The 23,295-nt window shown below is 37.6% G+C and overlaps 2 protein-coding genes across 2 annotated transcripts in view; one reads left to right on the top strand and one right to left on the bottom strand.

Annotated features, from left to right (window-relative positions):
* The window catches only part of zdhhc21 (zinc finger DHHC-type palmitoyltransferase 21), a 30,897-nt gene extending 16,711 nt beyond the window's left edge, over positions 1–14,186 (bottom strand). The window contains exons 1-4 of the mRNA XM_007255739.4: positions 14,088–14,186; positions 11,624–11,862; positions 6,885–6,983; positions 2,201–2,312 (exon numbers count right to left, since the gene is read on the bottom strand). Of these exons, the coding sequence (XP_007255801.2) occupies positions 2,201–2,312; positions 6,885–6,983; positions 11,624–11,777 (365 nt within the window). The 5' untranslated portion in view covers positions 11,778–11,862; positions 14,088–14,186. The remainder of the gene's footprint in view (positions 1–2,200; positions 2,313–6,884; positions 6,984–11,623; positions 11,863–14,087) is intronic.
* A 2,392-nt stretch (positions 14,187–16,578) lies between these two features.
* LOC103040778 (zinc finger protein 184) lies at positions 16,579–20,925 on the top strand. The gene is made up of 3 exons (XM_007255738.4): positions 16,579–17,290; positions 18,027–18,359; positions 18,879–20,925. Exons 1-3 carry the CDS (start codon positions 16,771–16,773, stop codon positions 19,442–19,444), a joined length of 1,419 nt encoding a protein of 472 aa, XP_007255800.3. The 5' UTR covers positions 16,579–16,770; the 3' UTR covers positions 19,445–20,925.
* Positions 20,926–23,295: the final 2,370 nt, after the last annotated feature.

Genomic DNA, 23,295 nt, shown 5'->3' with positions numbered 1-23,295 from the left:
ATCGAAGACTGTAAACACTGTTAAATAACATAAAAAAACATATCGATGGTCATTTTATAGAATGTAGCATGAAGCTAGTGCCGTTTCAATAGTGTATGGACGCAGGGCCTCATTTGATTTCAGTACGATACTGGATCAGATTGCTGATGTTAATGAATTCCGGAAAAAGTCTGAGGGAAGGGAAAAAAAAGCACACACTCTCCATTGCATTTCTGAGGTTACTTCAAGGACACAGGTCAACAAACTTGCTTTTTTTATCTTATTGATTTACCCTAATCGAACTAGAACAAAAAAATGTACATACTAAGCAGTGAAACAAGTCAGTCAAGAATATATTACTGTATTTTTTCACACTATAAGCTGCACTTAAAATATTTTAATTGTCCCAAAAATTGTCAGTGCCCCTTATAATCTGGTGCAACTTATCTATAAATTTTTACCAGTCAGGTTGTAAGGAGCAGTAAAGCCACTCTGCTGAAGTACAGCCTTATACAGGAGTTACAGCTTAGTTTCTCCAGCAACGAGACTGGAGCAGTTTTAGCACTAGCCACTAACCGTGCTAATTAAGCGGCAGCTCTTTCACCGTTTAGAGGCAAGTATATCTGACTGTAGCCCGCTGCTAACCTCGGCTAGCACTGCTGGAGCGGTACTAACATTAGCTGCTAACCACATCAAGCGCTGGCTCGTCCACAGTTCAGAAGTGAGTATTGTCTGCCTGTAGCCTTCTGCTAACCCCAGCTAGCCCTGCTGGAGCAGTATTAGCATCAGCCGCTAACCACACCAAGTGCTAGCTTCTCCACAGTTCAGAAGTGAGTATTGTCTGCCTGTAGCCTTCTGCTAACCCCAGCTAGCACTGCTAGAGCAGTATTAGCATTAGCTGCTAACCGCGCTAACACTGCAATGATCTGCATTGAATGTGGATGTGATTTCTGCCAGGTTCACTTGCCAGACATCGTCAATCACAATCCCTGCCCCGCACTGCACTGTCCACTGTGGATAAAAAAAATGCCTTTTATAATGTATTCCCGATACACATACAACACTGTGGGTGAAGGAATGTTCAACGCCCTTCACATCTTTAGAAACAGAATGTTTCAGCCATCTTTCACCCACTATCAGGCCTTTCTTAAAAAAGCAAGATTGTGAGCAACCCCTCACTATCATTCCCCGAGGTAACACTTCATGACCAATTTACATACTGATATCCCGTGACTTTGACAAGTCAGTACAAAAATATTGTGAAACATCTTCCAAATACTCCACAACAAAAAGTGACATCTCAATAAATCAGTCTACAACTAAATCTGATCAATGTTATTTCATTATATTTATTTATTTTTTTCTCAAAATTTTGTGATTCTTATCTATAAGATTATTACCAGGCTGATATCATAAAGAGAACAAAAATAATTATTTCTAAACTGATCTAAACCTCAGACAAGGTGATGTCATTATTTTACCTAGATTTAAAAATAACATTAATGGATGCAAGGCAAAAAAAGGAGGATAAAGGCTTTGATGCATTAAAAGTAGAAGATAATGCCAATACAAGAATTCACAGTAAGAACATTATACACAGTTAAACATGGTGGTGGTAGTATGTAAAAGCATGCATCTCAAATTAGTCAGAGTAAATTTTTATTGCGAAATATTTGCTGTGTGGGATGGAATATACATATTTGCTCTTTGTATGGTAATTATGACTCATGTTTCAGATGTACTGGAAGGATTTTTGGTTGTCAATTGCGTATTGGAGAAGTTGGATGTGGCTCAAACACATCTGGGACCACCTTTTAAAGCAATTTAAGTAGTGGAATTAGAATCCAGATATAATCCTGATCCTCAAAATGCAGTAGGTGATCAACCGTAGACATCTATAAACTAAAAGAGCAAGTCCACATCTGAACAGCTCAAAACACAAAAAAATAATAGTATTGCAGCAGTCTAGTCACAGTCCTGACTTGAACCCCACCAAGATGGTAGGACCTTAAATGGGCAGTTCATGCTTGAAAGCCCTCTAATGATGCCAAATTAAAGCAATACTGCAAAGTAGATTGGATCAAAGTTTTGGAAGAAAAAAAACATAACATCAGAGGTCAAAAGTCTACAGGGGGAGAGAGTACAAACAGAGGTCCCCAATTTATCCATGACATTTCATTAAGCAGTAACAATAACTAGATTTTAGAAGCTGTGGTCTTACCAGGGGCAGTGGTGGTCCATGCGGCGGACACAATGGCCGCAGCGACTGCAGTGGTGTGACCTTTTTGGCCTCATCATGTTGCATTTATTACACAGCTCCCACTGTTCACGCTCTACAATGAAACAGAGAGAGAGAAAAAACTGGAATTCATTACTGCAACTAAAACAGACACACAGGCTGCTTAAATAAGCCTATTCCATAATATCTCTGCTGTAGAGTTTAACCAACCATTCTACACAATCTTTACAATCCATAGGGGTTCCCAAAATAGTTCATTTCCATTAAAAATCCTTTAAAAAAAGATCACCCTTCATTAGCATATATAGAGATATCACAAATAAGCACGAAAACACATTTTTTCTTTTGGGAAATTCAAGTTACTAATCAGCAGAGGACCAGATTATAAAACATTGAATATAGTGTCAGTTAAACACTGAACTTACAAACAGAACAATTAAAAAAACATTTTTTTTAAATCAATGAATCATTAGCTGTATTTTAATGTTGCATTATGTAGAAGAAACACATGAAAATAATATATTTTTAAGAATTTATTAAAGCAAACAGCAGCAGATGGAACACGATTGAGAATACAAGTGCTCCAGTGCTATTATTAACATGCTGGCAGGCTGTAAAGGAGAACCTGGAAGCCTTTTAAGTCGATGTTGATTACTAGGAGCTGGATAATGACCTCAAGACAATGATCTAAGAATCGTCCTCATCTAGCTCTTCAGGAACTTTGGCAGCTCTCTACTAAAAGAACATATGCTCCTATTTTTAATAAATAATGGAGTGTTTTCCTCACACTTTACATATAGAAATGTTCTACATTTTGGAATTAATGTTTCCAAAAAACACTTGGCTGCAGATAAATTTAACATAACGTAACATGATCATAATATGCAAGTGTTATATTTGACAGGTTAAAATAAAATAAAATAAAATTAATTAATGCTAATGTGTGCAATGTAATATACTAAGCTGTCCAATATTGTAAATTAGCTGAAAAATATGTAGAACCTTAAGATGATGATGATGATTTAAAATGATAAAATCATTCATGTTTCAAAAGCAGAAATCGTTGAAAAAAATTGTTTCATAACACTGTTCATCATTTGAGTCCTATTGTTTGCAAAATAGGGGTGGGCAATATGGCCCTAAAATATTATCACGATATTTCATGGTATTTCCGCTATGATAATAATACTTTTGGCGACATCACAAAACACTGGATTAAAAAAAGGAATTCAAGAATACATTACTGCAACTGAATGTAAGTTACATTTTATTATTGCTTATGATATTAAATAAAAAAGCACACCCCTAACTGAGATATTAAAAAATACAAGAATTTTATCAGACTTGTAACAGAAGTCAATGAAGTCATCCAGAAGGTCATGATACTAATAATGGACTCCAATTATCTCTATATATCCAGAAGTAAATAAATTATACTGGACAGATATAATCCGTCTCTAGTCGATATATAATGGGAAATGAGAACAGTATGATTTTTTCTTTTGCTAAAAACAGCAAAAAAGTAGTAGCCTGATATGATAATTAGGGTTGGGTGATATTGCACGATATTTCAGGGAAAAATACTGTTCACGATATTCAAAAATGTTGGCGATGACCCAAATAATAACTAAATAATGACCCAAATAATATCTTATTTCTGTCCAATGAAAAACTAATTTCTCCATTTTTGTCCATTTTGTGAACAGACAAACTGTCCCTTACACTGTGCCAAAATTTCTTGATGAACGGACCAATAGAATTACTTAAAAATGACCTAAAATAAACTATTTTTACATCGACTTCCATTTGAAGTTTATAAGGTTTTGTCTTTCTCCTGTAAAGTTGCTGTTTTGTAGATACTTGTTTTTCATTGGAGTGCTCTATTGTGCTTCTTTGGGGTCCTCTCTATTATCTTACTTTAACACTTTTTTTCAATAAAGCAAGTAGAGTGAACTACAGTCTGTAATTATAGAACTACAAATCGCTCCAGTATGTTGAGTAAAACTGATGAAATGGATGAAATGAACAGTGAGTGTAGAAACAAGGAGATGGTTTTAATGTTTTGGCTAATCACTCTGTGCATCATCAATCTAAGATCCAATGAGAGCTACTACAGTAAAACTACATCTAAATCTTCAAAATCTCTTGATATATGGTTGTAATTTTTTGTAAAACTACATATTGCCTTCGGTTCATTAAACATGTATTTCCATTTGTGTGTCGATTGTGAGCCCAAAAAATAGAAAGTTAATCATACTAAAGCACAGGCAATCTCATTGTCTTCACTGTATTTATTATGTCATCCCCCTATAACCACATGTCCACTGCCAGAGCTGGCTTGATCTTACGTGACCTTGTCAAGTCAGCCGACTTAAATCTTTTCAGGGTAGTTTCTAACGCCATTATGGCAAGTGGATATGTGCTAATCTCGCCCACATCCAGCTCCAAAAAAGCTGATCGGGCTTAACTAGCTTAGCGCCAGGCAGGTAAGGTGATGAGCTCCTCTCTGATTCTACAGGAGCTTTCAGAGAACTGCCACAGCTCACAAATCCACAGCCCCAAACGGATTTGGTAACTCATGATAGGGATGAAAGCAGGGCAGCTGGAGACGGACGCCTGGGAGAAGGAGAGCTGGACCATGCTTTATTCAAGCCAACCTTTATTTACTCATTTGCTAAATTTTTCCAATAAATTATATTGCTATCCGATTTAGATTCTTCTTCCTCTTTAAATTTCAAGGCAGAAACAATTGCAGGAATAAACACTATATTGTTTATAATGTTAATAAAATACTGAATAAAATTAAAGAACACAATTTGGTGTTCTGCAGTATCACTGCAGTCCTGAGAATGACCCCCGCCCACCTCAATGATGCCTGTTCAACTCATATTAACTGAAGTTATCAGGCATTCTTAAACTATATATAACCTTCATTATATTAAATTAAATGTGCTTTAATCACCACCAGTCAAACAAGTCAAATCAAACCCATAACCATACACAATCTCACTGACTTCACTGTACTTACTATGTAATCACATCCCTTCATTTCCTTTTTTTGACAGATTTTTGCCAAATATCTATTTTCAAAGTTTTCAAGATATTGGCACCATTCCAGCCCTAAATTGTTTGGCGCAACTGTGTAATATAGGCTTGTACACAACTGTTTGATATGCATCGAGTTCATTAAAATGTTTTTGTTTCTATTAATAATGAATTTACTGTACTTCTGTATGACCAATCCACACCATTATGGATTCAATGGTTGAAGGATTTAAGGAATCAAGGAGACATTATTGTCATTCGCATCACATCTGGTACATGAGGTGCATGAGGTGGAACGAAATTGTAACCTTCCGGTCCAGATATACCCAAGAGCAATTGATATGTAGGTAAAATAAAATATAATAAAATATAATATGAATGAGTAGATAACAAGAAAAATACACAATAAAAGGGGGAAGTAGGGAAGTAAGGAAGGATATTCTATTTTGAAGCAGACCCTCAAGAATAAAAAAGCAACAGTAGCTGCATCTGAAACCTAAGAAATGCTGCCTACTCAGACTGGAGAAACCTAATGCAGGGAGATCTAAATCTAAATTAAAGTTCACTAATCTAGCTTTCTATTTTATTTTATTCTTTTAGCAAAAACGCAGTGAACTGTCCATGCCTTAGCAACATCAGAACATTTTGTTGTTTTCATGATTCAGTTAAAGAGACCTTCTTCTTCATTACTACAGAGTCTTTCGAACACACTGACTTGTGAGACGGCTTGGGCAGCAAGACATCAAGTCTTCTACATCCAGTTCAAAAGCAGCACCGAAATGAGTGCAAACTTTCTGGCCTTTCATTGATGGCCATTCATTTGTAATCTAAAACCAGAACAACACTGCCCTCTGCTGGTAATTAGTAGCAGGCTAAAGTTGGCAGTGTTAAGGTTTAATATTAAAATGTAAAGCATAAAACAGTAAAACATATTCATAAATGAAAAAAAGAAAAAAAAAAAGAAAAAGAACAGGATACACTCACTTTTCCCGTGCTGGATCCACAAGGAACAAATCAAAAGTGAGAGAAAAAAAAGTGTCCTATTTCACTAGCTGGGGCAGCAGTAGTGTATTGGCGTACGACCCTGACGACACGGGTTTGATCCCGCATGAGGGGTGTGTTAATTTTTCCAATTTTTTTTGGGGGGTTCAACAACCCTCTAGGCTGGAGAGATACTAGTCTGTAGCACTCCATCCCATTGCACTTCATTTTCCAAAACATAATTTATTTGTGGCTTGCCACATAATGGCTTGAAAAAAAAATGTCTGGCCCGCAGCCAAACTTAATTGCTGGTCCCTGTTATACAGGTTATTTTATACAAGTATTACTTGATATTATCCAATTTCTCTCAATTTTATTACCTGTACAGACATTTATTAACAAAGCTGGAGGAAACTATCCAGACTAATAAAAGGTAAACAAATTAATAAATCCATAAAGTCCTTTTCAAAACTGCGCATATTGAAAGAGATCTACATCTTGATATCATCTGCATAATCAGTGTGAAATTGATTAAGCATTCAGTACTTTATGGTGGTGTTGTATGTTTTTATATTCATAACAGTTGTTCTGCTTTTTTTGCAAGATTTGAAACCCTTAAGCAGAAAATAAAGTGATTTACCTCCAAGTGGGATTTTAGGGTCTTGGGCAAGACGTCCAGGATCTGCTGTGGAAGCCCTTAACAATGCAGACACACAGAACAGCGATGCCAGGTAGTAGCCTAGGAAGAACAAGACAGAACAAGACAAGAGGATGAGGGACTGATTCAGTTTAGGAACAGATTTAAAAAGCCTTTAAGTATTAGCTTCAGTGAGCTACTCCACTTTTTGCAAGGCAGTCAAATGTGCTGCTAAATTTGCCATTTTGTCATTCAACTGCATTTCTTTGCCTAGAAAGCATCCAATCGACTGTGTCTGATGACTCTTCTACAGTTAACTACAATTTATTGACTGTGTCAACAACGTATAGGTAATTATGTCATTATTCCAGGTCCATTTGTCACTGCATTAAAATTTAGCTGTCAATACACTACACACCCAAAGGTTTGTGGACACCAGTTCTAATCATTTCTATGCACATTTAGCCACTTTAATTTGTACCCACTGTAGATAGAGACGTGCCAATGCACACACACAGCTTATATACTATACATGAAAGTATTGATCTTATGCTGAATGACAAAAATATATAAAGCCCAATCACTGGGCTGTGGAGCAGTGTTGTACTCTCTGGTATGATGGTGCTCTACCCAATACATTTGGGATGAGTTAGGTTTGTGTGATTATCCAGAATCCTGACCTTAATAAAAGTCTTGTTGCTGAATTCAATCAAACAAAAGCAAGAAGCCATATTTTTGTAAGTACCTATACGAATAGGCTGGCGTCCCAACACTTTTGTCCTTATAGCTCTAACTATTAACTATTAACTAATAACTATTAACTAATAACTAATAACACTTGTGGCACTTACACTATCAAATGAGCAATCTTCATTTCTAGTCTCTACATAAACACTAACTGGCTAGAAAAGTGGTCTCCAGCCCCCCCAACTGGAGATACAACTTCCTGCAAGTTATCATCAACACCAGTCCAAATCTAAAACATGTCATTTAAAACATGCCAATCAAAGACTTCTGAAGGCAATTATTATCTGGATAAGTTCACACAGCAGGTAAAAGTGGACCCAATCCGATAATTTTCGTTATTTGTGACACAGATGTGTCATTTGTTCAGCATTATGAACAGCAAAAACACACTAAATCTCATTTTTTTAAATTACTGAACTGAAGTACTAAATACTGAAATCCTATAAATATCCAATTTGCAGCCATGTGACTCTGTCAGAACAGCCAGATCTGACCTTTTTTTTTACAACAAGAAGAAAAAAAGGCCATGACCTGTTTTTTTTAGGGGTGAGATAACAGAACACAGAAATATCTGTTACAATTATATAATATGATTAAATAACCCTGGTTTTTAATCACAGTTTTTATGCGTTTTGGCATAATCTCCTCCACCAGTCTTGCACACTGCTTTTGGATAACTTTATCCTGGAGCAAAAATTAAGGAAAGCTTCTGTGATTCCGACTAGGATGAAACCGAAACTTCATGTGAAGCTTTGCTCTTTTGCGCATGTGCATCACTTACACATCACAAACTGTTGAGATTTTGGACATTTTTACCTTCTGTGTGAATGTAGTCTTAGAGTTGGATATAAATTCTGTAAGAAGGTAGCTGTCCAACTGAGTTTGAGACCTTAACTAAAAGATTTACAAATCAATTTGCATTTACAGTTGTGCAACATCTGACCTGTAGGTCTCTCACATCATCCTAGAGTATTTATGGCTATTTGAATTCTAGCAGATTTTAGAAGGCATTTTGATGCAACTATATTTATTGTAATGTCAGACAGATAATCCCCATGCAGGTGTATACAAAAGAATTCAGATATTTTTCTTTTTCCAACACACCTCCTTTAATTTGTCAACTTCCAAGCCCTTAATGAGGCCCTGTCCTGGTTTTCACCCCAAGTCCTAGGCCACTCCTTGAAGTGTACACTCATATGAAGTTGTCAAAGGGCGTGAGTTTAAGCGTTTTATGGGCATCAGTGACATCACAGCGTTTAAAGACAAACTATGGCTCTGGCTCCTTCACCTGTATACATGCTGCTGCTAAATTGTGAAACAATCTACTGCAGTTGCCACAATTCTGGGTTTAAGAAAAGTACAAGTCATTGTGTATGTATATAAGAAAAAAAAAGAAAAATGCATTGGACAAGTTAGGGGATACACGACCCACAAAAACAAATCAAATTTAGATAAAGAAAAGAGGACAGATTCCACTTCAAAGATCCATTTTTAGGAGTTTTTCATATTTGATAGGTTTATTTAATTAACTATGCTGGAAGGTTAAGTGAATTAATTTGAATAATGTAATTGTTCAGTTGATTTAATTTTCAAAATAGGATAATCAAGACTAGTGGTGTGACATATTGTTTATTATGCAATATTGCAAAATAAAAAGGTTTGTTTCTGCTGAAAGTATGAACTGTAATCAAGACTGTAAATCTTTACATTTAGAATCTGCCAGAGGAAATCTCAGTAGAAATGCTTGTGCTTCTGTCAAGAAACCTGTAAAGAACTCTTACGTGGCTGTGATTTTTCTTCATTGATATATGAAAAATGTTATGTTTAATATAAGAGCTGGTAGTTGTTTAATATAAAAGCTTGTTTAATATAAAAGCTGGTGGTAATTGATTTTATATTGGTTTATATTAAGTTTGAAAACGATTTTAACTTTTAAGAAAACCTTGAGAAAATGTGTCTTTTGTCATTTGTTATTAAAAAAGAAAAGAAAAAAAAAAAAAAAAAAAGAACATCTTGAATATTTCTTCTTTGTGATTTTTTTTTTTTTTTTTTTTACATATCACCCAGCCCAAAATGAATATAGGTGTGAAACATGGGAAATGGCTCACAGGGGGTGCTAATGACAATGCTTATTGGGTAAATTTAAACAAATTAGACCCCCTGCACACTTGCACACATAAGCAAGCATGAGGATGCCAGTGTGAGTAATGGGACAGGGTTATATCCTGGGTGTAAAAGTTCAGCATAAACGCCTCTGCACTGCAGCGTCACTACAGAGTGTGACTTGTACACGCCCTTTCCTAATGTCGGTTAGGGTAAAGGTTTCACATAATTACACTCTCTGTCACCCCAGAGGACAAACCAGTCTGATAACTCTGAGCTGTTTAGATAAGGTCTCATTTCTGTCTCTCTACAGGCACTGCACAAACCAGATTGCTGAGGTCATTTTTTTTTTTAAATGTGAGAAAGCCCAGCACATTAACATCAGGTCAGACACGCCTCCGATTTCTCAGATTGTGTCTGACAGAAAAATGCATGGAATTTTTTGGGGGGGTTTTCTTCCACAGAGAATAACTGAAAGATACTAATGTAGGTGCTGATCTTAAAGCTAAGAGTGAATGATAGTATAACATTAACTAATTACAAAAAAACACTTTAAATGAGAGGAGATATGAGGTCATAAAATGCTGTATTATATTATATTATTATATAATATTAATTACCATATATTACTTTGTTTTGCAGGTTTGACTGAGTATATTCAGGGGAGATAACCAGCATGTGTTAAGCAACACAAAGCAACACATACAACTGTTTTTTTCCAGTAAAGCTACACATACACAGCTCTGGAAAAATATATAAAAAAAAATAAGAGACCACTTTAAATGATACATTTCTCTGGAATATGATCAAGTGGAAGATGGATGATCACAAGCCATCAAACCATGCTGAACTGCTTGAATTTTTGCACCAGGAGTGGCATAAAGTTATCCAAAAGCAGTTTGTAAGACTGGTGGAGGAGAACATGCCAAGATGCATAAAACTGTGATTAAAAATCAGTTTTTTCCACCAAATATTGATTTCTGAACTCTTTATAAAAACTTTATGAATACGAACTTGTTTTCTTTGCATTATTTAAGGTTTGAAAGCTCTGCATCTTTTTTGTTATTTCAGCCATTTCTCATTTTCTGCAAATAAATGCTCTAAAGGACAATATTTTAATTGGAATTTGTGAGAAATGTTGTCTATAGTTTATAGAATAAAACAACAATGCTCATTTTACCCAAACATATACCTATAAATAGCAAAATCAGAGAAACTGATTCAGAAACTGACGTGGTCTCTTACTTTTTTCCAGAGCTGTATATGCAAACATCTAAATATACATCGACATGCCATGGGACAGAAACTAGGACTGGGTCCCGTGACTTTTGGCATGTCAAACGTAACAATAAAGTACGCTGCCTCCACTTATGGGATGCATGTGTGGGGCCTCGTGCATTGAATATGAATGTGATTTCTATAACTTCAGTTGCTTGTTTGGCCAATTCTAGGCAGACACTGTTGGTCACAATCGTTATCACTCACTGTTTTGTCCACAATTCCCATCAGTCAGTTTTTTGCTTCACTCACAAGGTAACACCTCACAACAGGTGTGGGCATTCCCAAGCAATCTTATTTTGATAATACTTTTCATATTCAATTAACACCATGAATTTTAGCATATAATTGTAAAATGGCTTATGGCTTATGTCCTTTTAGTCCATATTGTGGGTATACTGGCTATACACTCCCAAAAAAAAGAAAAGAAATGAAAAACAATTCTACACAATTCAGCTTCAACTATAGTTCCTGTGCTAGAAAGCCTAAACAAAACAAAATATGTCCAAACACTTATGAACTTCTCTACATTCGATTTGTTTACTTGCATTACATTATACGATATCAAAGGACCATAATATTCTTAACGAAGGACTATAGACACCAGTACTCACAGACCACTAGTGCTCCTGGTATGTGTCCTTCATCATAGTGTGGCAGCAGCACCAGCTTAGGAATGAGTAAGGTGTTGTAAAGCCAGACAAAGAGCACCATGCTGATGCAGAACCAGCCCATAGGGTCCACCACAAAGTGCAGTCGCAGCTTCATCCTTCTGCATAACACACAGTCCAAGGACACTGCAAGAGGCTCCTGCTTCTGGACTGGGTTCTGACTCCAGATCAATGGTGGGACACTGCAATAGAGTTTAAATGGAACATATCGATTTCAACGAGGCTGGATATGAAAAATGCATCACCTAGGAATAGAAAGGCATTTATATGAGGCCTAATGGTGGTTAGAAGCTCTCAGTAAACAGTAAAAACAAAGAAGACAGTGCAGTTAGTGAAGTAGTAACAACTGTTTTTCTACGTTTCTACAGTGAGAGGATAATCATCGTTTCAATTATGTAAGTTGTGCTAAGTACAGTATTGCTATTCAATTAATAATCAGTTATTCATCTTTCAGCATAGTATAGAAACGTATGAACTTCAAATCTCTTACACATCATTTGTTTTATTACTAGTGAATGTGGGTGAAAAAGTGATTTTCGGGGATGCAAATGAAATTGGGCACAGTTGTGTAGCACACTTTACTAGGGTTCTTTGAGAAAAAAACAATTTAGTTCCATAAAAAAACATTTTGTAAAGGAGATATTGTACGCGTGTGAGAAGAAGAACGATGCAAACATATAGGTTCTTCACCAGTGTAAATATCCTTCATACTCACAGTTCTTTTACAAAAAACATTCCTTATGGAGGCAAGAGTGGTTCTTTGGCACAGCTTAAAAAAAACTTCAGTTTAGTACCTTAGTTTTAAAGGTGTAATTTGCTACCTCATTCTGTATATTAATATACAGACACCACTGTCAATATCGCTCCATCCATACTGAGCTTCATAAATAAAAAAAAATTAAAAAAAACACACACTGCCCCTCAGGATAGATAATTAAACCTGACCACTATCTGAAACTGGAAAATTTGATCTTTGACAATTTTGGGTCTATTATGTATATATATTTTTTTATGTTTAAAAACACTCTACAAACATACTATATTTTTCTACCCAATCTCTCCCAGTGCATATAGGTCTCAATTTCTGTTTAAAAATATGTGAATATATCAGTATTGACAAATGTGTGCATGAAGATAAACAGACATCAACATCGGGCCTAGAACACAGTGTATAAGAAGCACGCATAGTTTTAATTGAGCAGGTTGGAGAGCTGTCTGTTTAAAGGAGAAATCCATTGTGAAATGGACTTGGGCTTTAGTAAAACATAAAATAACAAGTACACACTTTTGTTGAATAGCCAACCCATTCACCCCCAGCATTCTGAAATACAGCACTTTAACTGATGCTCCCAATAGGCTTACAGTGCTAGTGATAGGGGCATAGATTTGTCCATAGTAAAAAATCACTTTTGTCACACTATTAACAAGCTCTGTGAAAGTGTAAACCCATGAACATAAGACATAATTTCAAGATGGGGGTGCCTGGAGAACTACCTCAAGTTTTCAGAATTCTATTAACGAAGTGTTGAGCTTTTTAATGGTGTAAAAACAGCCATTTCTTTGATAGGCAATGTATAATAATTAAGTATAATAATACTACAACACACACACACACACATACAACCACACACTTACATTCAAGGCAGTAAACTCACTTAGTGGGCCTGAATCCCCATAATAAAGCATTAACGTTTCGAGACTAGAACACCTACATATCTAGAACATCAACATATCTTTATTAGCATCATAAACTAGTTCAACAGGAGCACATGCTTCACACTTCACATTTTCTAGATCAGGTTTTACTGTTAGCTAACTGATGGCATAGCACATGGTATCATGACATGAATGATAGGTTTGAGCTGCTCTGAGAACAGATTAAACAGTTAAACTCACTCTGTTCTCTTTCTATTCTTTTCTCTTTTTTCTCACAGTGGTCTAGATTAACTCTAGGGTAAACTGGCAATGTTAGTTAGATAGTTAGGCTAGCTATTTAACCCAATAAACCTGGTGAAGGACAGGTTCGAGCTCTAGCAGAACAGGAGCTAGCTAGCATGGTGTAGTCTCTCTCTCTCTCTCTCTCTGTCTGTCTTTAATTCTCTCACTGTAAACACAGGGTATCCATATGGTAAAGGCAATCATAGCTATTTGGGTAGTTAGTTAGCTTAGCTAATTTAGTTATACGTTAGTAAAGCTGTCTGATTTAATCGACATGATGAGCTACACACTGCTAACTCAGCTCTATCACTCCATCATTCTCCCTCATTCAGATAACCTGGATAAACAGCCCAGCAGACAACTCGCTGTGTAACACAGCACTAACTAATCGGTTTTGAAACAGCTGCAGCAGGAGGGTTTACTGTAAATCCCGCCGCAGTTCAGAGTAGAGACACAGAGAGACACTTACTGGCTGTCAGGTTCCTGCTGCTGGAGAGCTGATTGAAGTCTCTGATAGTGTTTGGCTCGTATATTTCCTACACTGTGATTCTACGGTGGCCGCGAAGTCCAAAAGGACAGACCGCTGTGGTGCTATGAGGAGGAGACGGGGGAGGAGGGGCGAGGCATCCCCACAGTGTAAATGACGTATATCTGTTTACTGTTTCTGTAAATTAACCTTTAGAGCTCTGAGGATGATTTTAATGAAGCGTATTTCAACTTTACTTCATTAATTGGGTAAAAATAACGATTATATAATTATAAATCGTGAATATTGTTTACTATTCGTTTATTTTATTTAATAATAATATTTGCTGTTGTTAATATTATTAATTTGCATATAGGACGGGGGGAAAGTAAGAGACCACTTCAGTTTCTGAATCAGTTTCTCTGATTTTGTTCTTTTTAGGTATATGTTTGAGTACAATGAACATTGTTGTTTTATTTTAGAAACTACATTTTTCACAAATTCCAAATAAAAATATTGTCATATGGAGCATTATTTGCAGAAACTTAGAAATGGCTGAAATAACGAAAAAGATGCAGAGCTTTCAGACCTCAAATAATGCAAAGAAAACAAGTTCATATTCATAAAGATTTAAGACTTCAGTAATCAATATTTGGTGGAATAACCCTGTTTTTTAATCACAGTTTTTATGCATCTTGGCACTCTTGCTGCAAACATTTAAGCAGTTCAGCTTGGTTTGATGGTTTGCGATCATCCATCTTCCTCTTGTTTATATTCCAGAGGTTTTCAATTTGTTAAACAATCAATAATTAATTTAATTAGTATTAGTATTCATAGTAGTAATTGTGGTGGTGCTTGTGAAAAACTGTGGGCTCTCAGGGTCACGTTTAAGCCTATAAGTAGACTATAATTTCTATTCAAGAAAATGGCTAAATGCGAACAATATTTAAAAAAGCACAGCCTTGCTTTTTTCTAATTATTTCTATATTAAATAAAAATATTTCACCGCAAATTGCAGTGCAGCAAGATCTATTTTTTTTTTTTAATTATCTAAATGATCGACCTATCAGTGCATGACCATTATGTGTAGCCCGACAACCCACCCTTAATTTATATTCTTTGTGATAAGGCCTGCACGTGCTTCGGTCTAAATGCAAAACTTAAATTTGCTAAATGTGGTTGTGGTTTGGCTGCAGAAGCTGTTGATGACAAGCTCTGAGCAAAATGCCCCGCACAAAATTATGATCATATTTGTTTTGGAACATGTTTATCAAAGGACAAAAATAGCAGAGATTGACAAACTGCATTTATTTTTCTCACTGAGAAAACTGTTTAGGACTGGAGTTCCAGATATGATCATGATCCCCAGAATAGATGGAAGAGTACAGAAATGATGGAAGCCTGTTCACATCCAGTAGAATAGAATGACTTTGCATGTATATTATAAAAGTATCTCAATACTCAATATAAAAATCGAAAACAGAACTTTTTTTAAATGTTCATTTCCGGTGTTCTGAAATGTAATTATATAAAATATATTATATTGATTATTACCAGAAAAGTCAACATTCAGACACACCACAGTAGAAACCAAGAAGGAATGGAAATCAATTTACCTTTTTTACCCTGGATGTTAATTATACAAAGGCATTACCAACATGCATCATGTTAAGACTACTGAACAGATGACAGTTCCTGCAGTAAACACAAAGCCTTCTCATGTATTTGTTTATAAAAGGAATGCATTTGATGTATACTCCCAGCAATATTTATTTCAACCAAAACATACCCTGGTTATTATTTTTTTTTTTTTACGGAAAAAGAAGAACAACAGCAACAGGAAGAATTGTGAAATACCATTTACAGGGAAACTCATGACATTGCGACATAGCTTTGTTTCTTAACTCTGGTCTGGAGGCCAACTGCACTGCACATCTAAGTGTTTTTCTTGCTTTCCCACTTTTAAATTATTTAGCTAGTCATTGACTCATATCTAGCAGTGAGCTGACCATATCATGGCAATGTCAGTACATTTCCCCTTTTTGATTCAGAAACTGAGACCTTAATCACTACACTGCCTTGAGATTGTGTGGTCAGCATTTCTTGTGTTTAGAACAGAGGGTATGTTTTCCTTACAGGGTAAAATCTTCATTCAAAATACAGAGCTTTTAACCAATGCTCCTAACAGACTTGATGGGTCTGAATTCCCACATAATTAATTTAGCAATCTGTTCCCTTCTCCTACCTATTAATTTGTGCTCATCAGTCGAATTATCTTAACTGACAAAGTTCTCAGTGCCCTTGTAATTCTACCACTGAAATGTTGAGCTACTTTAAGCTGGTTAATTTGCAAAGTCTAAGCTATGCCCCCGTCTGTGAGACACTGTAAATAAGGCTTGTTTAATACTCCAGTTCAGTAGGTGGTGGTAAATCAGCTGTAGTAAAGCAGAAGAAATTCCACCTCAGAGACTCTTATTTTGAAGTTGTGTGTCTCTCCACTTGTTTGTTGTGACGCGCTCGCGGTGTGAACAGCTGACGCGTTGTGTGAGCTCGCTGTGTTTTAACAGTAACGGGGGTTTAAAGCGAGTTTAAACGGGTGTGTGTTTCCTCCACACCCATTCAATTACCGGCTCCACCGAACAGGACCCCCGCTGTTTCCCCGGTCGGTGTGTGGCCGTGCGGGAGGATGGAGGCCCGGCGCTCCTCCTCGCTGGCTCTGAGCGGAGAGCTGTCTCTGTCTTTCAGGGACGAGCTGGCGGCCACCATCCACGGCGCCTTCGAGGTGGCGGTGGAGATCGCGGTGCTGGAGATCTCCAAGCTGGTGAGCCAGGCCCTGGGGGACGTCCGGGACCAGATGCAGGAGACGCTGCGGGAGAACCAGTTCCTGAAGTCCCGGCTGCAGTCCGCCGAGCAGGAGCTGGACACGGCGCGGAGAGGCCCGCCGGCGGCGGCGACGGAGAGACCGCAGGCCGGCCAGAGCGAGGACGGGGGCGGCTTCACTCAGCCGCAGAAAGGCCAGTCTGAGCAGCAGCAGCTGGAGCCCAGGACCCCCGAGCAGACCACCGAGGAATCCTACCAGTGTGCTGAGGGGGGCTCTGAGCAAATGGACTCAGAATCTTTCAGGGAAATCCGTGAGGATGGACGAGTTCGCTCACACGACCTGAACCCAGCCCCCAAAACAGCGCCTGTACAGTTCCTCGACCCAGGTAGACAGACCGTGGGAATGTGCCCTGTATACGGGACATATCCTGAAATACTGCAATATCATTTTTGGCAAAAAAAAACCCAAAACAAAACATACACAATAACTGCTGGGCTTTGAGATACTATTTCTTTGTTTTTTCAAGCACAAAAGCTTATCTTAGCCCTACAAATTTAGACCTAAGATGATAGTTGATAAGAACAAGATATCTGACACGTGTAATCCCTCTGAAAGCACATTCACTGTAAGTTACAAAAGAAATACAGTGTGAAATGGACCTGGGTTATAGTGAAACATGATAACAAGTATAAACCTTTGTCAAATAGCCCAATTCCCTTCGCCCAAAGCATTCAGAAATACAGCCCTTTCAGCAGACGATTCCAACAGGCTTACAATGTTAGTAATGGGGAATAGCGTTGTCTTTGGAAGGAAATGACTATTTTTACACCATAAACACACAAGCCCAAAGTAGTTTCTGAAGTTTTGAAGTTGTTCTGGCATGTAACCTTCGTCGATCCAAAGTGTCATGTATGTACCATGAATATGGCACAAAAGTTACCACCCACAGTGGACAGCGCAGTGCGTAAAAGGTGGTGTCTGACTAGAATTTCCTGTGTGAAGATACGTTGTGAAGAAAACAATCACATCCCCATTTTCCTGCCTAGCATATCTATGTGACAATCGTTCTGTTTCCATACCAGAAAAAAATTGGTTGTAATGTCTGTCATCTGCCTTCACAGGTCCACAGCACGATTCATGTGAGTCAGAGAAGCTGCAGAAGGCAGAGCACAGTCCAGACATACCAGGAGAGCAGAACCAGTCACCTGTCCTGCTTAAAGAAGAGCCACTTCATTTGAAGGAGGAGAGTCTACAGCCAGAGCTGGAAGATGGGCCTGGAGGCGATGGAGATCTAGGCTCAGGCTGCAGCTTTATTCCCAACTCTGATGAAGAGTTCAGACCAGACAAACTGTCTCTGGTTCAGTCTAAACTGCTGGAGGACTGGAGGCCCGATCCTGAGCAGTCACAGAAGGAGAAGATGGAGTCTGTTGATCCTGGACCTAGTCAAAGTCATGGTAGGATATCTTAGGGTGTTGTTCAACCTTAATAGTTTGGTCCAAATTAAATTGTACCACAGTCAATGCTCTGGATCAGCTAAACCTTGGTTTGATTTGCAGTTTGAAAATTGGTGTTACAGGAAAGTGAGGCAGGATGTAGAAATGGTGTGCTAAAATTTGAATATATATGTACACACATCATGAAGGAGTGGGGCAACAGATTAAACATGTAACCCTTGTTTATTAGCAGAAATAAAAGAAGCTAAGAGTAATCTGTTAAACTTATTCTGCTGTTTGATGAGCATGCAGTCGAAGAGAGTTGAACACACTGACATCTGACGTACACCCTTCTAAAATCCAATCAATGTCAGACTAATCAAACCAAATGAATATATTGTAGTAAAACATGAATCTTGGTCCAGACTTTTGAATGTTTGAAATCACCCTTAATGTCACAAAGATTCTGATATCCTAATAGATTTTATTTGTGTTACTGAAGTTTAATATTGTTATTTTGTTTTCTTTTCTTTTTGTCAGAAGTTGCAGACGTCATCCCCTCAGCTGGTGGTCGTCCAGCCTTCTCTGCTTCATTCGACGGCCTTTTCCCAGCAACAGACAGACCTCATCTGGTGCAAGCTGCACCTCAAAACTATGGTGTCCGTGTCAGGACAAACGCCCATCCCAGTCTTCACTTGTGCAAACTCTGTGGTCATTCATTCAACCGCGCGAGTGATCTGCGTAGACATCATAGTCAACAGCACAGATCTAACGCAGCAAAGGCTTCCAGCTCAGGACGGCCAGCCAAAAAGCAGCTGTTCCCGCCAGGATGCAGCCCTTACCACTGCAACGAGTGTGGCCGTGATTTTAACCGCATGGAAAATCTAAAGACGCACTTGCGCATCCACACCGGAGAACGCCCGTACGCTTGCTCTGTGTGTGGGGTGCGGTTCCGGCACTCTGGGGCACTGACGCGACACTTCCGTATCCACACAGGAGAGAAACCTTATGTCTGTGGGCAATGCGGGAAGCGCTTTCGGAACTGTGGTGGACTGCGCTTCCACCAGAAGTCTCACAGCAGAGATAGACACATATTTATGAACTGAGTTTGAGGATTAATACAGTGCAGTGTTTTTCTTCAGGGTAGTGCAGTGGGATTTGAGTTAAAGGGCCCAAATGTGTTGTTATTGTTTTTTATAGATATTAGAGCCGGGCAATTTGACCTCAATTCAATATTGTGATTTTACTTTAATTATGGTTACTGAACCATCATTTTAAAGGTGTAGAGCTGTAGTGGACTGAACGTTTACTGAGAAGAGAATGAAGTCACATATCCTCTGTGTTTTCATAGCTGGCCTTGCAACACATGGATGTATGGAGTCCTGTTCTGTGGAAACGATGGCCCTCCCCAAGAGCCAAGACAAGACCACACAGAACAGCGCATTTAAGATTGCAGAGTGTAGTATGAAACATCATACAGTTTCTTTTAAGACATTGCAACACCGTGCTTAAAAAAGATTAATGGGAAGAGTGAGGAATGGCTAAAGGAAAGATGTGGCTAAATACAAGTTGTTTTTTTGGTATGAGATGCTGGTGCTTTAGTGTGACATCTAGTGGCAGAAAAGATATAAAACCTTTAATGAATGAACGTGGCACTTTTGTTTGGTTCAAGCTACTTGAGTTGGTCAGTTGTTTCTGTGTTAGTTCTATGCGTTGCTTCCATGTCACAGTCTGATCACATGACTACACAATGTATGTTTTTATGGGACAGTAGATGAACACACAATGGAGAAAGTGTTAAAGAAATGGCCCATTTTTTTAAGCTAATTGCTCAGCTGTAACATAAAAAATAATGTTCGATATACTGTGTAAATATGGTTAGGTCTCAAAACATACCCTTCCTTCTTCATTACACATGGGTCAAATTTGGAAATGACTGTTCTTTAAACCTACAGAGGTTTAGACCTCAAAGAGATGAATGGGGAGGTGTGTTGTCTGTAGACAGTCTGTAGCAGAGTTACTGAAGTCAAAGATCCAGAGGAAAATGAGCAAGCATACTCTTGTGAATTGCTCCTGTTGTAATTATTTTAAGACTGTTTTTGGTACATAAACTTAGAGTTGTCATAAGTGGCCTTTAAGGGGGTGATTACAGATAAATATGAGCCCTTTAAGTGCTCAAAAGAAAAGGGGGGATAAAATATCATTGAAAAAGATGTGCTTAGTTCTTATAATTTCTAGTACAGAATTGTATTTTATAAATTTCTTTATTGTGATTTTTTTGTAGCAATTACATCTTTTTGAAGTCTTTTCCTGACTGGGGATTTTTTGTTTGCCTCTGTCAGCTGGTTCATGTGAAGGATGTGAAGATCCACTGAAGAAAAGTCCCTCAGTTTTTTTTAGCAATACTCATATGAATGACAGAGGGGCCAAATTAAACACATAAATCTTAAGTGCAACTGTATGGATTTTGTATGGATTTGTTGTTTGTACCAGTATTATATTTGATTGTGGAAGTATTTATGACCGCAGTGTAGGTACCTGATATCAGTGCAATCCCAATAAATTCAGCACATTGTAAAACCTTAAAGGGTCATCATGGAAAACTGAATTTATTTCTTTTTTTAATAAAGACAGTTGAAATAACGTATAACTCTTATTAGCATTTCCAAAAACAGCATTCACTTCAAGGTCTATGCATGTCATACGAGGAAATGAGGGCTGTGTATTGAAAAGAACGAGACATGATACAGGGGTTAGCAATTCAAATATTGCGAAATATTGTGTAAGGTTTTAATTGATAAAAAAAAAAACCTGTAGCATGGAAAACACCATCATATTTATAAAATGTGAGTAAAAGAAAAGTTTACCTTTTATGCAGCCAAAACAGTGGGATCTACTGTCAGAGTACAACACTACACTCTAATAAACAGAGTTTAAACACAACTCAAAATGAACCACTTTCTTCACTTTTCTCTGGCCATGTCACGCGTCTTTACATTCTTACGTCACATGTACAGCCTCTAAAAAGGATCCGGATCAGTTTTACTACATGCGAGCGGCTGGTGGAGCAATGGAGACTTCAGAAGAGGAAACTCAGACCTCAGAAGCTCATTAACCCATAATAAAACAAAGGAGTGAAGTTTCTTAGTGAGAGCGCTCTCTCTGACATAACCTAACCTGGAATCGGATTCATCCACTCTGAAAGGAGACCGCATCACACCCGCCCAGTTTAAAATGATTCTTCTGCATGCTCGGACATCAGCTTTAAGATTTCACTTGGGCAAGCAGTTTTCTGCTTTTTCAGAAGTTTATTATTATTATTAAGTTTACTCATGATGGGCATGGATAACTCCATGGTAATACTGTTGTTCTTCTTTCCTTATATGAACATTAACTTCTATTTCATTGGAGGTAGTATGAACACAGGATATGTCATGTTTTGTTTGGTCAAATTAATTTAATTACACATTTAATAATGAAACAGCCATTCCTGCATTTCAGACCTGCAATACAGGTGTGTACGAGTTTATTGTGCGAGATTGTAGTGCCTTTAAGATCATGGTCTTATTACATTTTATCATCCAGACACTGGGGAAAAAACAGCAAGTGCACTCAATACTACTGCCCTAAAAGGTAAATATGTAAATATGGAACGATTTTGGTCACAGCCCTAGAGTTGGAAATCAGAGAATGTAATTAAGATGTATTGTTTAGCTGCATCTACTAAAGATCCCAATGACCAAAAATGTGGTATACACAAATTTAAAACCAAAATCGAATAAGAAAACTGGACAACCTGATCTGAATTTGATCTTTTGAGATTGTCCTTATTCATTACATTAAATAAAAAATAAATAAAATTCCAGACGTGTATAATTTAAATTTCCAAAAAGTATTCAGTTTTCACTAAATGCCTAGAAGTCCGAGAGGATTTTGTAGATGGTTCCATAGTGGCTTTGAAATCAAAATAACATATTGTTCGCAGTTATAATATAAAACAATCAGAATTCCTTATATTTGACAACTGATCAGATTGTGTCAATAAATTATGATTAATAGGTACTAGGGCTGTCCCTAACGATTATTTTTTAAACGATTATTCTAACGATTATTTTTTTCGATTAGTCGACTAATCTATTCATTGAGAAACATATTTAAATAATTATTTTACGTTTTAAAGCAAACGATAAATTACTATATTTATATATAACAACAACAACAACAACAACAACACAAGCCTACTAAACCAAACCCCACACTTATAATCACTTAGATGTACAGCACGTTGTTTAGATCTTTAACGCTAAAAATGGATAAGCTCCCATACACCACAACCGTGTGTTGCACTGTTTTCTGTGACCGCTAGATTTTGTGACCACTGGCAAGTAGTTCTCAGCAGACCGGTGCACTGGCCGATTCGAAACGTGTTCGTTTCTAATGTTTACCCCGACTGGCCAAAACGGTTCAGTTTAGGGCTGAGGGTAAGGTGTAGGTATAGAAAGCTTCCGTTTTGCCAATGAACGCTCATAACCGTGAGCACTGGTCACAAAATTCCGACGGTGACAGAAAACGGTGTGACACCGCAGCGCCGACGGCGCTAGCTAAAATAACTTAAGGCAGCTAGCTTAGCTAAACACCTGAACTTATGAATAATGCTACTGTTTCTGGAAACTGCGAAATGCCATGCACAAATATAAACCAAAAATGTATAATTTCTGCCTGTGGCAGGTTTAAAACCTTTGGTAGACAGCCTTAAGTCTTTTTAAGGACACCCGCGGAGACCCTGATGTAAACGGTAACTTACTGTGTGACCCTGTTGACATAGTGCTCCTTTTGCACGTATGGCAGAGGACCACATTGTTGCCCTTTTGCGTGAAATGCTCCCAAACTTTAGATGCCCGCTGGCGTTTTTTTGTAGCTGGAGATTGCTCTCCGGAGTCGAAGCTCTCTAGAGCTT

Source organism: Astyanax mexicanus, chromosome 8, assembly GCF_023375975.1.
Source record: "Astyanax mexicanus isolate ESR-SI-001 chromosome 8, AstMex3_surface, whole genome shotgun sequence".
NCBI classification, from domain to species: Eukaryota; Metazoa; Chordata; class Actinopteri; order Characiformes; family Acestrorhamphidae; genus Astyanax; species Astyanax mexicanus.
This window is presented reverse-complemented; position numbering and strand designations above follow the sequence as displayed.

Bases quoted from the DNA above. Each gene is read 5' to 3' on its own strand.
- LOC103040778 (XM_007255738.4), top strand. From the start codon at position 16,771: ATGGAGGCCCGGCGCTCCTCCTCGCTGGCTCTGAGCGGAGAGCTGTCT. The intron at 17,291-18,026 runs GTAGACAGACCG...CTGCCTTCACAG, and splicing joins TGTACAGTTCCTCGACCCAG to GTCCACAGCACGATTCATGT. The intron at 18,360-18,878 runs GTAGGATATCTT...TCTTTTTGTCAG, and splicing joins TGGACCTAGTCAAAGTCATG to AAGTTGCAGACGTCATCCCC.